Here is a 15000-nt window from a genome sequence, read left to right as displayed (position 1 = left end):
AGAGGATATTCCGTACCCTACCAGAGAGAGTGAGAGGCACAGCCCCTCCAACATGTCCCTCTCCTCCTCCTCCTCTGCCCCACCCACCCCGCCCCGCCCCCCCCACCCCAGACACCCTGGATGCCATCCCCATTCCCCCACCCACCCTGGACCTCACCAACATCCCCATGCCGCCCGTCACCTTCACCATCACCCCGCCATCCCCCATCCCCAGGCCCAAGAAGGACCCCCTGCCAAGACCCAAGCCCCCGGTCCCCCTTCCTCCCATGGCAGCTGCCCCACTGCCCCCCTTATCCGTCCCCTTGCCCTGCCCCACGCCTGCCCACAGGGAGGAGTCCCTACCAGCCTCGCCGCCCCGGGAGGTGCCCCCCATCGGAGGGGCGCCGGTGTCCCCCGGGGGACATGACAGCGACGACGACGAGCCCCCCGTCCTGCATCCCCCGGCCCCCGAGCCCCGCCCCACCCACCACCAGCCACACCACCATATAGTGAGTTTTGTTTATGTTAAGAGATAATTTATTGGATTCCAGCCAGTTGACCACATGGATCAATTCAATATTCATTGAATGTTGAATGTAGTTCACTTAGGACCAGATACAAACAATAATATTCTCCAATTCATTTAAGAAATCTTTTAAATTACCACTAGGAGAGAGAGAGAGAGAGAGAGAGAGAGAGAGAGAGAGAGAGAGAGAGAGAATGTTTTAGATATTATTATTATTATTATTATTATTATTATTATTATTATTATTATTATTATTATTATTATTATTATTATTATTATTATTATTACATATTTCTCTCTCTCTCTCTCTCTCTCTCTCTCTCTCTCTCTCTCTCTCTCTCTCTCTCTCTCTCTCTCTCTCTCTTCCCCCCGCCGCCGGGAGAGGCACGCCGCCCGTGAAACAGGTTGTGGTCACATTATTGTCATCATGATCAGGCCGCCGCGGGCCGTGGGTGGCGTGGCGCCGCGGCCTTCACCCTGCTCATGACACACGATTCCGCGCCGCCGGCCAGGGACCTCAGCACCGCCTTGATTCGCGCTAACACTTTCCAGGCCTTGGCTCAGGCCTTGGCTTCCTGCGGCCTTCACCCTGCTCATGACACATCAATCCACGCCGGCCGGGACCTTACGCCTTCGATGTATGTACGTACGTATGGTCAGCCGCCAGGCAGTAGTAGTAGTAGTAGTAGTAGTAGTAATAGTAGTAGTAATAGTAGTATTAGCAATATTAGTAGTAGTAGTATTAGTAGTAGTAGTAGTAGTAGTAGTAGAAGTAGAAGTAGTAGTAGTAGTATTAATATTAATGGAATAAAGGTAATGTGTCAGTGACACTTAAAAAAATATGCATAAATAAACAAAAAATCTGTAACTTTCTTATTAATTGTGGTAGAATTATAAATGAAGTTTCATTTTAGGTGTACATTTTCCAACATTTCTTATCATGAAATCAGAAATATCCTATATCTGATAAATTTATAGATTGCATCTTCAGTCAGAGACGCTTTCCCGGGCAAGAAAGGCATCATGCGACCATTCCCGTGGGAAAAAAACCGTTAGCGCTCTCTCTCTCTCTCTCTCTCTCTCTCTCCTCTCTCCTCTCTCTCTCTCTCTCTCTCTCTCTCTCTCTTATTCGTTTTTTTCCAAACTTAATAAAATAACAATAATAATAATAATAGTAGTAGCAGTAGTAGTAGTAGTAATAGTAGTAGTAGCAATATTATTATTATTATTATTATTATTATTATTATTATTATTATTATTATTATTATTATTATTATTATTATTATTATTATAGTACTCCCGCAGCCCAGCCCGCCCCTACCACCACAGCCCGCATACCCTAGAGCGCCCCCCCACATGCTGGCCTCTTCCCTGCTTCACGGCCAGGCCAGATGGCTACTCAGTGCGGTGCGGCCTCAGGGCGTGGCAGCCGCCACACCCCCGAGGGCCTCCTCGCCCCCAGACCCACTGCCACGGCCCACACACCCCAGAGCGCCCCCCACATGCTGGCGGCTTCCCTGCTTCAACCGCCAGGCCCAGATGGCTACTCAGGGTGTGGCGGCGTGCCACACCCCCGAGGGCTCCCCGCCCCCCAGACCACTGCCAGTACCCACAGCCCCGTGGTGCAGTACCACAGCAGCATCAGTCCTCCCTTCTCCCGCAGCCCCCCGTGGAGCCCCGATGGGGGGCGCGCGCGCCAGCCCCACAGGGTGGCGCAGTCCGATGCTACCAGCACCACCACCACACACCACTACACTCGCCCCACCCCGCGACCCGCTGGAGCCCCCAGCGCTCCCCACGCCGTGTTACCCTGTTACCCGCTCTCTGTTACCCTCTCCCCGGGGCGGCCGCTCATCACCCCCAGACCGCCGTGCCTCCCCGGAGCGGGGCCGCTCACCACCCCAGCCGCTCCCCACGCTACTCCCCGCGCCATTCCCATTCCCGGGGGGCTGAGGTCGCCCCTGCCGCTCCCCCTCCCCACTGGGTGAGGTGTACCCCTACGAGCGGCGGGGCTGGGGCCTGCGCAGCCCAGGGAGTGGGAGGCTCTCACCACCACCATCACAGCCCCAAGGGCAGAGCAGAGAAATAGGGAGGTTAGTAAGAGGAGATTCTGTTCTTTCCCCTCCCCTCTCCCCTCTTCCTTACTTTGCCTCTGCTAATTACATTAACTCAGGTGTACTAATGTCTATTTTCCCCACAGGTGTACAACGCTGTTATTTTAACCTCCCCTCTCCCAAATCTCCCCAAACTAATCTCCCCCTTTTTTTTTTTTTTTTTTTTTTTTTTTTTTTTTTTTTTTAATATATATATATATATTGATGTAATGAATTCCGATATAATCGTCTTAGGTAATCTCCCCAATGACACAAACAAACACTGCCCTTAACAGACTCCCCAAACTAACCTCCCCATCTCCTGCCTGAATTAACCTCCCCCAAAATACAAGACCCATATAATTAACCTTTCCAGTTACACTAAAACCGAACACAATCTTCCCATCTCCCCACCAGTCTGATCTCCCCATCTCCCCACCTCCATATTCTGTTAAACAAATTTTCCCATCTCCCCATTCTAATACCCACCACTCACCCTCCCCCCACCTCCCACAATCTCCCCAAAATGAATCTTCCCATCTCCTCTTACTAATCTCCCTATTTTTCTCCCTTTCCAAACGTCACTCTCACCTCCCCATTTCCCTCTCTCCCCTAACCTTCCCATTTCCCCATACCCTCAAATTAATCTCCCCATCTCCTCATCTCACACCTTAAACTAAGCACCACATTTTCCCTTCAGTTTCCTCTTCTCCCTGATCTCCCCAGACTAATCTCCCCACCTTAACCTCCCCCATCTGCCTGCCCTGATTCCCCCATTTCCATCATAACCTACCTTCCAGTCTCACTACACCCTTCTTTCCCCCAACCTCCCCATTTCGTCCCCCACACTAATCTCCCCATCTCCCCCAGGGCAAGGGCTATGGGTACTCTCCCCCTGCGACAGTATTTGATGACGACCTCCGGATCATGAGCGAGGCAGAGATGTTCTCCATGGGGGTTCCACAAGGGGGGGAGAACAGCGAGTCTCCCCCCCCCCGGCCCGCTCCCCCTCCCCCAACACCCTCGATGCCAAGTCTTTAGGCGGGTTGCCACGACGCGCACTTTTTGGGCACGACGTGGCACGAGGTGGAGTGCGCACCCCAATTCGCGCCAACTCGTGCCCCAACAGCGCGGCAGCTCGTGCAGACCTCTTGCCACCAAGTCGGGGAAGTCGAGGCAGGTGGCACGACGTCGCGTTAAAATTAAAACAGTTTCATTTTTTTTCCCGACGTGGTACGAAGTGGCGACGTCGGCCCCACCTCGTGCCATCACCTCGTGACACCTCGTACCCTGTTCGAGACACCTCGCGCCTATTGGCACGACGTCGCGCCTGGCGCGCAGTGGTGCGAGCTTCGTGCTACCTGGGCGCGAGGTGTCACGAGGTGTGGTGCGGGGTGGTACGAGGTTAGTGCGAGGTGGGCGCGACGTTAGTCCGAGAGTGGGCACGAAGTTAGCGCGAGGTGGTGGCGAGCTGTATAATTGCCTCTCACGTGACCTGATCCAAGGGGGTATATAAACAGCACCCGTGGGCCACATGGTCACTTATCTCGCAAACACAGACAGAAGAAGAACCCTCCCATCTCCAGCCAACCTTTCCAAGATGCCCAAGAAAGGCCAAGCAGCAAGCACCCCACAGCAGGAGTCTTCCCCGAGTCTGCAGGAGGAAGAAACTGGTGATGTTCCTCCTGAGGTTCCTGACGACACTGACGTTCCTGATGTGGAAGTGGTGAAGGTACAACCTGTTTGCTGGGGCTCTCCAGGAAACGCACTCGGCCATCCAAGAAAGACGTTCAGGACTACCCCTTCAACGACGACCAACTGAGGGAGGATAGCAAACCTACGTCCAGTTGCATCCAGAGCTCTACGATAAGCGGAACGAGAAGTGGCTGAATCCGGCGTGGAAGGAGAGCCTCTGGAAGGACCTGGCCCAAACTTTCTCGGACTGTTCTCACCAGCAGGTGAAGAAGGTGGTGGACAAGAAGAGAACAGATTTTGGGGAAAATCGAGAAGAGGGAGAGCAAGAGTGGATCAGCAGCCAGGCCGAGGACGCAGAGGGGAGCAGAAGATCGTCGAGGTTTGGGCCTTCCTGGCAGGTCACATCGCCCACGAAAGTACGCACCCTAGTGATGACTTCTCGGCAGACAAGGTGACGATCAAGATTCCTCCAGCCATGAGTCTGTCCTATCGGCCCACTCAATTGCCAGGAGGAAGAGGAAGAAGGAACGGCAGGAGGAGGAACTATCCAGCCCACGATCCACCAAATCTACCCAGGAGAGCAGTGCCATCCAAGAACTACTCCAGAGTGCACAGCTGCTAGCTACACGAAAACCCACCAGTCGAGGGACCTGACGCTGACATCCGGCAGTTTGTTGAATTTATGTACACTCGCCTGAAGAAGGTTTCCCCCATGCATCATGGAGTACTCTTCTTCTCCAAGATCGCGTACATGATCAGCCTCATGGAGGAACCAGTGATGGCCAGGAGTGCTATTAAAGACCCGAGGAGGTTGCTGGATTCTGTGCCCATGCCACTAGGAGTTGCGAGCCCATCGCAACCTGTGGCAGCCTCCTGCACCGCCTACTCTTGCTCCTGCTCCTCCTCCTCCTCCTCCAGTCTATCATCAGCCGCAGTACCAGCAGCCACATTACTCGCAGCCCCAATACCAACAACAACAGTACCAACAGCCTCAACAACAACAGTACCAACAGCCTCAACAACAATACCAGCCTCAACAATCAGAACAGCAACAGTTCCCTCAGCAGCCACAGCAGCAGCAGGTGCCCACCCCAATACAGTGGGAATCTATACTCGGCTGTTCACCCGTCCCCCGTCAAGACCCTGCAGCACACAAGTACGACCACCAAACTCCAGGGCCAGAAGACGAAATCGCCGGCGAAAAAGGCCATAATGTCCCCCATGATCGAGACGCCGAAGGGCTACGAGGCGGAGGATAGCGACGAGTAAATGTAAACAAAATAAAAATGTATTGCATATAAAAATATGTTAAAATGTATGAAATAAATATGAAAAAAACAACTATATTTTTTCCCTTTTCATTTATAATATAAGTATGGATATAAAATAATAACTGGTAAAAGGAGACATTAAAAACACTTTTTAATGTTTCCTTTTACCAGTAAAAAAAAAATTATAAACTACAAACTGAATATAAATAATTGGGACATAAATGGTAAAAGAGAAAAAAAATATACTAAAACTTGGGAAGTTAAGAAATGGATTGAAAATTGAGGATTTGAAATGATAACAGATAAAAGGGAATAATGAAGAGTTGGTAATAAAGAACTTGGAAAATAATAACTGAATATATAAATAAGGTATTGAAATGATAACTGGTAAAAGGTAAAACACTTGGAAAATTAAATCAGAGAATCACACATGGAAAAGGTACTGTCCCCATAATATATATATATATATATATATATATATATATATATATATATATATATATATATATATATATATATATATATATATATATATATGAACATTTTATAGCTTTGATATATCCATCAAGTATAGATTTTATTTCAATGTCGTAAATATGAAAAATTCTTTGCTAAAATTTTAATCTTATAACCAGACAATCTTAACAATTTTAGACCAAAGTCTTATGTAATTAATAAATGAAGGTGTTTAATTATCCAGATTTGCCTATTACTTAATAAGTTAATAATTTTTGTAAACATTAAATTCATATTTAAAATTTTTTTTAACATATATTCTATTTTACTCTTATTTTCCTTTCCCATTCCCTCCCACCCAAATATGATATTCCTATAATGTATATAGTTTATATTTTGGGATATAATTCAAAGTCAAGGAAGCTTAATCGGTTTCTTTATTATCAAATACACAGATAACATTTATTAACACAGCTTATATATATATATATAGTATATAATATATATATATATATATATATATATATATATATATATATATATATATATATATATATATATATATATTATTTATTTATTTAATTATTGCTCCATCCTTTGTTCGTCTGCTGGTCGTCCTCTTGGATATACCATCCTTTCTCGCCAGGGAACTGCGCCTGCTTCTGATGCATAGTACAAAGCCAGGTAGTCTCGGACGGCCTTTGCTTCTCTCGTTGGATTTGTTCCCCGTCGAGTTTGGAGGCGTTGCATCAGATTTGGTATGTTCCTCCACGATCCATCAATCACGTTATGGTCACCATCTTCGCAGTCGACTTCTTGGGGATGGAAATTTGAGTAGCGGTCCAATATCAGGTTGTGCATCACACACCCACACATGGTGACAATTTTGACAACTGCAGGTCGTTGTAGCATGGTAGTGCCGAAGACTCTAAATCGTGACTGCAGGAGACCGAAAGCATTTTCCACCACACGACGGGCGCGAGACAACCTGTAGCTGAAGATTTTTTCTTCGTATACCTGGGATTGATGTGAGTAAGGTTTCATAAGCCAGGTCTTGAGGGCGAAGGCATCATCAGCAACAACGTGGAATGGGATTGGCGTGTCGTCACTCGGCAGGAAGCTGTGCTCTGGAAATCCCACTCGTTTCTGCGCGATGGCATCGTGAAGGGTGCACTTGAACCAAGTTCCTCCATCACCAGCACTTCCTTCAGCACCTACGTCGACGTACAGGAACTTGTAGTTTGCATCTGCGACGGCCATGAGGACAATGCTGTGGAACTTCTTGTAATTGAAGAACAGTGATCCTGCATGCCAGGGCTTCTTCACTCGAACATGCTTGCCATCCAGACCACCTCCACACTTGTGATAGTTCCACCTCTTTGAGAATCCTTCGGCAACTTGATTCCATTCTTCTGGAGTTCTTGGGCACTTGAGCACCTCAGGTTTGTATATGTCAATTATGGCCTGGCAGACTTTAGGTACGAATCTACAGATGGCGGTTTTGGAGACCCTGAAGCTGTATTGCAGACTCGTATATGAATCGCCGGATGCCAGGAATTGGAGGGTGACAGCCAACTTCAACCCCACTGACAGGGGCTCTCTCATTCTGGTGGCTTTTTTGGCGAGGATTGGAGTAAGCCGGTCCACCATCTCTCTGAAAAGTTCAGGTTTGATGCGGAGGAAGTTCTTGTAGCCCTTGGTGTCTTCTCGGTTGAGCTCCTGCAGCAGGTGGTGAAAATCGCCATGCATCGATCGTCTCGTAAGCCATTCACGGCACCATATTGTTCTGGGTCTTCTTGCTCGTGGCTGGGGTGGCACGGGAGGTTGCTGTAGACGTCTTCTTTGCAGCAGCAATGCAGCAGCCACCATCAGGATTCCTGCCATCAGTACTTGAGCCTCTTGTCTGTAGTTTTCTTCCTCCATCTTCCCTGCTTGCCAGTCTAGCTTTGAGTGACTTGATCATCATTCCCCACCCTTTATATACCGCTTGGGAGGCGCTGCAAATATTGGACGCATCCTCACAACACCCCGTGACATATCGTGACAGTACATCGGCAACAACCTCGTAATTAATTAAAATGCCTGTGCGACCCCCTCAAAACGGGTCGTCGGGTTGGGCCACACCTCGTGTGCACGTCGCGATGACCTCGTGCCCACGTCGTGATCACCTCGTGTCACGTCTCGCAACACCTCGTGCCCAGATCGGGCTCACCTCGTGCCACATCGCCACACCTTGCGCGCAATGTACCCGACGTCTCTGTTTCTGTACTGTTTCTACTCGCGGTGTGGCGCGCACTCACCTCGTGCCACGTCGTGCCCAAAAAGTGCGCGTGTGGCAACCTACCTTTACGGTAAGTAAGGCAAGGGGTGATGAGCGAGTGAATGGTGTGTTTTTTGGGGTGTTTGGGGGTGAAGGGGATGGTAAGTTTGTTTATGGGGGTGGGAATGGGGTGGGAGAGGGTGTCACTGGAGCTCTGCATGTGTTAATGGGTGGTAATGGGGGTGTTTTGGCTGTTAATGGGCTGAGAATGGGGAAATTTCAAGAGATGGAAATGGGAGAGTGAAAGTTTTGGGGAGTTAAAAGGAGGGAGAGAAAAAGACGTGTTTGTTTGTTTGTTTGTTTGAAAGAGAGAGAGAGAGAGGGGGGGGGAGGAAGAGGAGAAAAGAACAAGAATGAGAATAATGGTAAGATAAAGAGATATTCCACGATAAAGAAGAAAGGAGGAGGAGGAGAAGAAGGAATGGCTTGGAGGTAAAACAATAACTTACCATTATATTACCTCCTAAAACACCCCACCCCCCCTCTACTCTCTCTCTCTCTCTCTCTCTCTCTCTCTCTCTCTCTCTCTCTCTCTCTCTCTCTCTCTCTCTCTCTCTCTCTCTCTCTCTCTCTCTCTCTCTCTCTCTCTCTCTCTCTCCAGAATTCCCTGTGTGTGTGTGTGTGTGTGTGTGTGTGTGTGTGTGTGTGTGTGTGAATTAATTAAATGAAGGAAGGAAGGAAGAAAAGATTGCAGAAAGGAAGGAAGATAAGAAACGATAAGGAAGGAAGGAAGGAAGGAAAAGAAGATGAAAGGAAAGAAATAGAAGGAAAGGAAGAAAGATAAAGAAGAAATAAAATTTATAGAAATACAAGGAAAATGAATGAATGAGAGAGAGAGAGAGAGAGAGAGAGAGAGAGAGAGAGAGAGAGAGAGAGAGAGGCTGGCTGGCGTGACTGACTCGATTCTAAACATTGTAACTCTCTCTCTCTCTCTCTCTCTCTCTCTCTCTCTCTCTCTCTCTCTCTCTCTCTCTCTCTCTCTCTCTCTCTCTCTCTCTCTCTCTCTCTCTCTCTCTCTCTCTCTCTTGCAGGTACTCTCCCAGCCGTGTCACAGCTGATGATGATGATGCCACCCCCACCCCCAGCCTGAGCCACCCTCCACCCACCCCAGCCCTCACCAAGCCTCCTCCAGTAACCACCACCACCACCACCACCAGCGACGTAACACCCCACCCCACCCCTCCCCAGACCACAGGCAAGGTGACAGGCAAGGCATGTGAGGTGCGTCACAGCTTTAGTAACTTATGCAGGCAGTGGTGCAATGCTATGCCCACAACACTCATTCACTTTGCTGTTTATATGTATAAGATGAGTACTGGCTAAGGGTAAGACAAATTCTTGCAGGTGTGTGTGTGTGTGTGTGTGTGTGTGTGTGTGTGTGTGTGTGTGTGTGTGTGTGTGTGTGTGTGTGTGTGTGTGTGTGTGTTTAGGAGCCCATTAAATATTGGTTGTTGTTAGAAATGGAAGAGGCTCTGAGGGACTTTGAAAAGGTTGCTTATATCAGTGAAATGAGTAGGTGTGTTCTTGGAGACAGAAGCAGCATGTGGCCTGGCCACATTAACTCAATGACTGAGATAAGGAAGGTTACAGTGATGCGTGTATCTGAAATGTTGGTCTGGTTGGATCATAAGACTCAAAATTCTCAAACGCTTCTGCACTGCACCTCCACTACATTAAAAAAAAGCTCTCTAGTTGATGTTACACAGGTTTCTAAGGGTGTATTTATGGTTCTAGTGGCATATTAACAAGAATTCCACATTAATAACATGATAAACACTCTTGAGAACCCGGCTGATCATCTCTGTGGCCTTGGAAAATAGTCATGGCAAGAGAGCAAGGCGTTTCAGAATAGGGCCCTTGCAACGTCTGGTGGTGAGGCGCTGAGAGCAGTGGAGCTTGAGTGCAGTGGTGATGTACTGATGGGAGGTGCGAGGAGGTGGTCTGGGGGTGTGTATCAATGCAGAGGGGTAACTGAGTGAATGGTAGACACAGAGAGAGAGAGAGAGAGAGAGAGAGAGAGAGAGAGAATATCTAAAGCTGTCATTAATCCCTCTTTATTGCACATATAAAATGTGTTTGTTATTCATTCATTCTAAAATACTGATCCTCAAAAAAATTAATGCAATTTTTATCTAACCCAAGCAAATTTAATGGCCAGTAATTCACAGTGGTGCCACAATTATTAGGAACTGTAATACTTGAAATCAAATGCAGATGCTTCCATTTCCTCCCCCCTGTTTCTCTTTCTCTCTCTTTTAAGCAAGCTCTTTTCTCTAATGCACATCAAGCTTCAAGCAAATACTTCCTACTTCAAGCAAGCCAGACTTAACTTATCAATATTTTCTGTTGTGGCAGAGTGTTTGCCACACACACAGGCCAGTATTCACAAACGGTTTGCTCCCTCACCACAACTTTCTCAAACCTCACATAGATGATGAGCAGGGTTGTCAAGAATGTTTCTCCCATTAATGATGTAGAAATCTTGTTAATCTGTCATCCTATGGCCTCACCATAGGAATTGAATTGGAGGAATTGAGTTTTTGAGGCACTGAACAACATCCATGATGCTTCAGATCCCAGACTGTTGGATGTGACGCCACAAGACACAGGGCTTCGTAACACCAGTGCACGGTGATCAAGACAACACTGGACCAGAAAGACGCAAAGTACAGGGAACAACACAGTGCTTCTTCATTTTAGGTGTGCTAATCCAGACTCTTAGACAGGGCAGCACAAAATATAGATAGTTTTCACAACACTAGTGTACTATGATGATGCAGGAGAGCTAGGAGTGCTAGGATGAGTGTCTGGGGAGAAGCAAAGCCACCAGGAGACCAGAGGCATGGGTCAGCTGGGAGGCACTGAGTATCAATGAGTAAACAACTGATTACAGCTACAGGTGAATTGTAATCTGCAGCCTTGCTATACAAGACTTGACTTTCTACTTTCCCTCACCCCTATTCTCTCTCTCTCCACATTCTGAATACAACAGTCAACCACCATTCTCAATCTTCTATCTCTTTCACTGGTACACTCTGAAACTCTCTTCCTGCTTCTGTATTTTCACCCAAGCTTCCATACTAATTCACTGGCACTTGTCTTCCAGGTGAGCCAGAATGAGCTTGTTAAACTGAGCGGCCTCTTCAAGTACCACTGGAACTGTTCGTCAGAGGAGGAGGAGGAGGAGGTAAGGGAGTGCGCCAAGACCCTTTACAGCGGTGCAAAGGAGTGGAGGGAGATGAGGAGAAATTTGAAAGAGAACAGAAGTAGAATGACATCAGATAGCAGGAGTCCTTAGGATTTAGCACAATAAGATCAATAATTCTCTTACATGAGTGACCTAAAGTAAGGCAGTTTAGTCTGGCCTAACTTAACTGACCTACCTATTTCTGTTATGAGCTAAGATAGGCTATGTTAGGTTATATTAAATTATATAATTATTATTTTTTTTCATCATTATTATTAAAGAAAGGAAATAGAACCGAGAAAATAAAGTTAAAAATTATTGTTATTATTCTTTTTATTACCAAGATGATTGATTGATTGATACATATATTGTTGGACTAAAGCCTGCACAACAAAGAAGGATGATGCAACCTGCCACCCATCCTTTGGACATAAAACAATAGACAGAGGATAGAAAAATATTGCACATACAAATAATACAAAGGGTTTCCTGAGAATCTGGCCCTTTTATGCAGGAGGGACACATTCCAAGGGCCACTTTGTTTTGTTTTGCTTTGAAATGCAAGGAAAAGAGTCAACAGTGCAAGGAAACAAAGAAAACCAGACTGACTTGTACATTTTTGGGGTAACTATGCTAAATTACTGCATTTATTTATTTTATTTATTTATCTTTATTTGTTTATTTTTTATTCTATTTTTCTTTAGCTCTGAATTTACTATATAAATCCATTCATTTATGTTTGTTTTAAAAGTATTGTAGTGTGTGTGCAGAGACAGAAGTTAGGTTAGCTCAGACAAAAGCAGAGGCTGAAGCAATGTTCTCAAAGAAAAAGAAAGAGAGATTTAGCAGTTGCTAATGCAGAAGTTTATGGTCTTAGTTGAAGAAGAAGTAAAAATGGTTCCAGGTAATGAAAGTGTAGAGAAGCAAAGTTATCTTGAACAATACATAGAGTCACAAAATGAAATGAAAGCACAAGCAATTGCAAATGAACAAAGTGACAATGCCATGCCTCACAAATATGTTACATTCCATGACCCACAGGAACCTTCTTCTTGCAATACAGATCATGAATTGATGACAAATGAAGTAGATGGACAAATATTTAGTGAACCTCAGGTAATAAATCTCAACCCTACAGCTCAAAGTGTTGTACCAAGCTCTCGTGGACACACTCTGAATGTTAACATGCCTAATAATGTGAGACAGAATCATCAATCCTTTTCCCATCCTGGGGGAACCTTTGCAATCAATATACCTGATCCCAAGTGGAGCCTCACTCCAATAGAACCTAACACCTTTGATGGAGAACCCATGGAATTTCAAAGTTGGTTGAAAAACTTTGAAACTTGTGTAGAGTCTACAACTTCTATTGGTAGAGAGAGACTTGCCTACTTAGACAGGTATACAACTGGTGAGGCAAAGGATGCCATTAAAATGTTAATGCACTTTAACTCTGATGCTGACTATGTGCAAGCAAAGAAAATTCTTAGGGATAGATTTGGAAACAAAAGCATCATAGCTGATGCTTACACAGAAAAGTTAATGAATTGGCTACCAATCTCTCCACATAATGGTCCAGCATTAACAGCATTCTCAGATTTTTTGAAGTGCTGTTTAGCTGCAATGAACCACACTTCTTATTTGTCACTTCTGAATGACCCTAGAGAGCAGAGAAAGGTGCTAGCAAAACTCCCTGAACACATTGTTCATGACTGGAGAAAGCAAGCAATGATATATCTTGATACTAACAGTAATAACAACACCCCTAGTAGCAATGAAGACCACCACCCACCCTTGCAAATGTTATGTCAATTTGTCCACAAAGATACAAAGGGAGCAAGCAATCCTTTTGTTTCCTGGAATTCAGTAAGTAGGGAAGTAAATGACTGGATCAAAACTCACACAAGGGCAACCAATTGGAAACCAAGGGAATCAAACATCATGACAAAGAAGAGAGGGGGGTAGAACTTTCATGGCCAAAGCAATTGAGGAAAAACTAATGTCATTCCAAAGTAAAGTAAATGTACAAGCCAACAAACAGTATCCCCAAGGACCTGGAAAGGAAAGGACCATTCTGTCACTACTGTACAAAGGATCATGATTTAGATGACTGCAAGGAATTTGCCAAACTTGATGGTAATACTAGGTACAAATTTGCTAAAGAAAAATGGTTATGTACAGGGTGTCTAACAATGGGTCACAAAGGAAAGGATTGTAGAAGAAGGAAAGTTTGTAAAGTATGTCAGAGATACCATCCCACAGCTCTTCACAATGATGACATGACAAGAACTGAGAGCCAAAGGGTGCCAGCACAAGCAACTCAGCCTAAAGATGATAAACCCACAGTAGTAGCAAATAAGGTCAAAGTTACAGAATCAGTGACACACGACATGCACACCATGATGATAGTTCCTGTATGGTTACATCATGTTAGTAATGGAGAGAATAAAGTTTTAGTGTATGCCCTGCTGGATGAGCAGCAGTCTGATGCTTCATTCATCAAGGAAAGCACTCTGAATAAATTGGGAGTTAGTGGACCATCAGTGTCACTCAATATCCACACAATAAGTGGAAAACAAATCACTGATTCTATCAAAATTCATGGACTTAATTAAAGTAAGAGGTTATAATGAAGAAGTGGAAATATCAGTCCCTTCAGCACATTCAACAGAAAACATTTCTTCAGCTGGACGGAGTCAGATACCAAGGCCCCAGACTGCTTGTGACTGGCCCCACTTAAAGGCAGTCTCTGACAAACTAATGAAGTATGACCCAAACGTTGACATAGTAGGACTCCTCCTCATTGGTCTTGACTGTGCAGAAGCCATTATGGCAGAAGAGCAAATAGCAGGTGATAGCAAGAAGCATCCCTATGCTCGTAGGACAGAGCTAGGTTGGGGGATCATTGGTAGAACCCACCCCATTCAAGTCCATTGGAGGATACAGTGGTAGTCTACAGAACAGTGACACAAGAAGTAGAAATCAATGAAGAAAAGAGGGTTAATTTCTTAGTGGTTCCTACTAAAACCAAAGAGATGATTAATCCTTCTCAAGTGAGAGAGATGTTTGAACTTGACTTCAGTGATAGAAAGTCAGCTGACACTCCATTATCATATGAAGGTAAAAGGTTTATTATTTATGAGTAAGATGAAAGAAGGAGTACATCAGCTGAAGGATGGCCATTATGAGTTGCCCCTTCCTCTTAAAGATGATAACGTCAAGCTTCCAAACAACAAACTATTAGCAGAGCAGAGACTCAACAAGTTTGTTAAGAGCTAAACTTGAGAAGGATAATCAACACAAAGGTGATTACAAAGTGTTCATGGATGATATGATTACAAAGGGTTATGCAGAGGTTGTACCCACAAAGGATTTAGTTAGGAATGACGGTAAGGTCTGGTACATTCCACATCATGGAGTCTATCATCCGAGAAAGCCAAAGAAGCCGAGAGTTGTCTCTGACTGTAGTGCAA

The 15000-nt window shown here is 45.6% G+C and overlaps 3 protein-coding genes across 10 annotated transcripts in view; 2 read left to right on the top strand and 1 right to left on the bottom strand.

Moving 5' to 3' along the window:
- Positions 1 to 1890, top strand: part of LOC135112422 (uncharacterized) — a 1964-nt gene extending 74 nt beyond the window's left edge. The window contains exons 1-3 of the mRNA XM_064026881.1: positions 1 to 488; positions 1070 to 1151; positions 1811 to 1890. The exon at positions 1 to 488 is cut by the window's left edge and continues 74 nt beyond it. Of these exons, the coding sequence (XP_063882951.1) occupies positions 168 to 488; positions 1070 to 1151; positions 1811 to 1848 (441 nt within the window). The 5' untranslated portion in view covers positions 1 to 167 and the 3' untranslated portion in view covers positions 1849 to 1890. The remainder of the gene's footprint in view (positions 489 to 1069; positions 1152 to 1810) is intronic.
- LOC135112421 (uncharacterized) overlaps positions 1 to 11851 on the top strand; it is a 27359-nt gene extending 15508 nt beyond the window's left edge. For 2 of the 6 annotated variants that reach the window (XM_064026880.1, XM_064026877.1), the window contains 2 exons: positions 9372 to 9561; positions 11447 to 11851. In XM_064026880.1, coding sequence (XP_063882950.1) covers positions 9372 to 9561; positions 11447 to 11638 — 382 coding nt within the window. In that variant the 3' untranslated portion in view covers positions 11639 to 11851. Of the gene's footprint in view, positions 1 to 9371; positions 9562 to 10913; positions 11041 to 11446 lie in introns of all 6 variants that reach the window. The other 4 variants (XR_010274377.1, XR_010274376.1, XR_010274375.1 and 1 more) reach the window with 4 other exon arrangements.
- LOC135112423 (cadherin-23-like) overlaps positions 1 to 15000 on the bottom strand; it is a 103267-nt gene that overhangs the window by 26449 nt on the left and 61818 nt on the right. The window lies entirely within an intron of this gene.

Source organism: Scylla paramamosain, chromosome 23 (genome assembly GCF_035594125.1).
Source record: "Scylla paramamosain isolate STU-SP2022 chromosome 23, ASM3559412v1, whole genome shotgun sequence".
Taxonomy (NCBI): domain Eukaryota; kingdom Metazoa; phylum Arthropoda; class Malacostraca; order Decapoda; family Portunidae; genus Scylla; species Scylla paramamosain.
The sequence above is the reverse complement of the archived record's forward strand: the minus strand, read 5'-3'. Positions and strand labels throughout refer to the sequence as shown.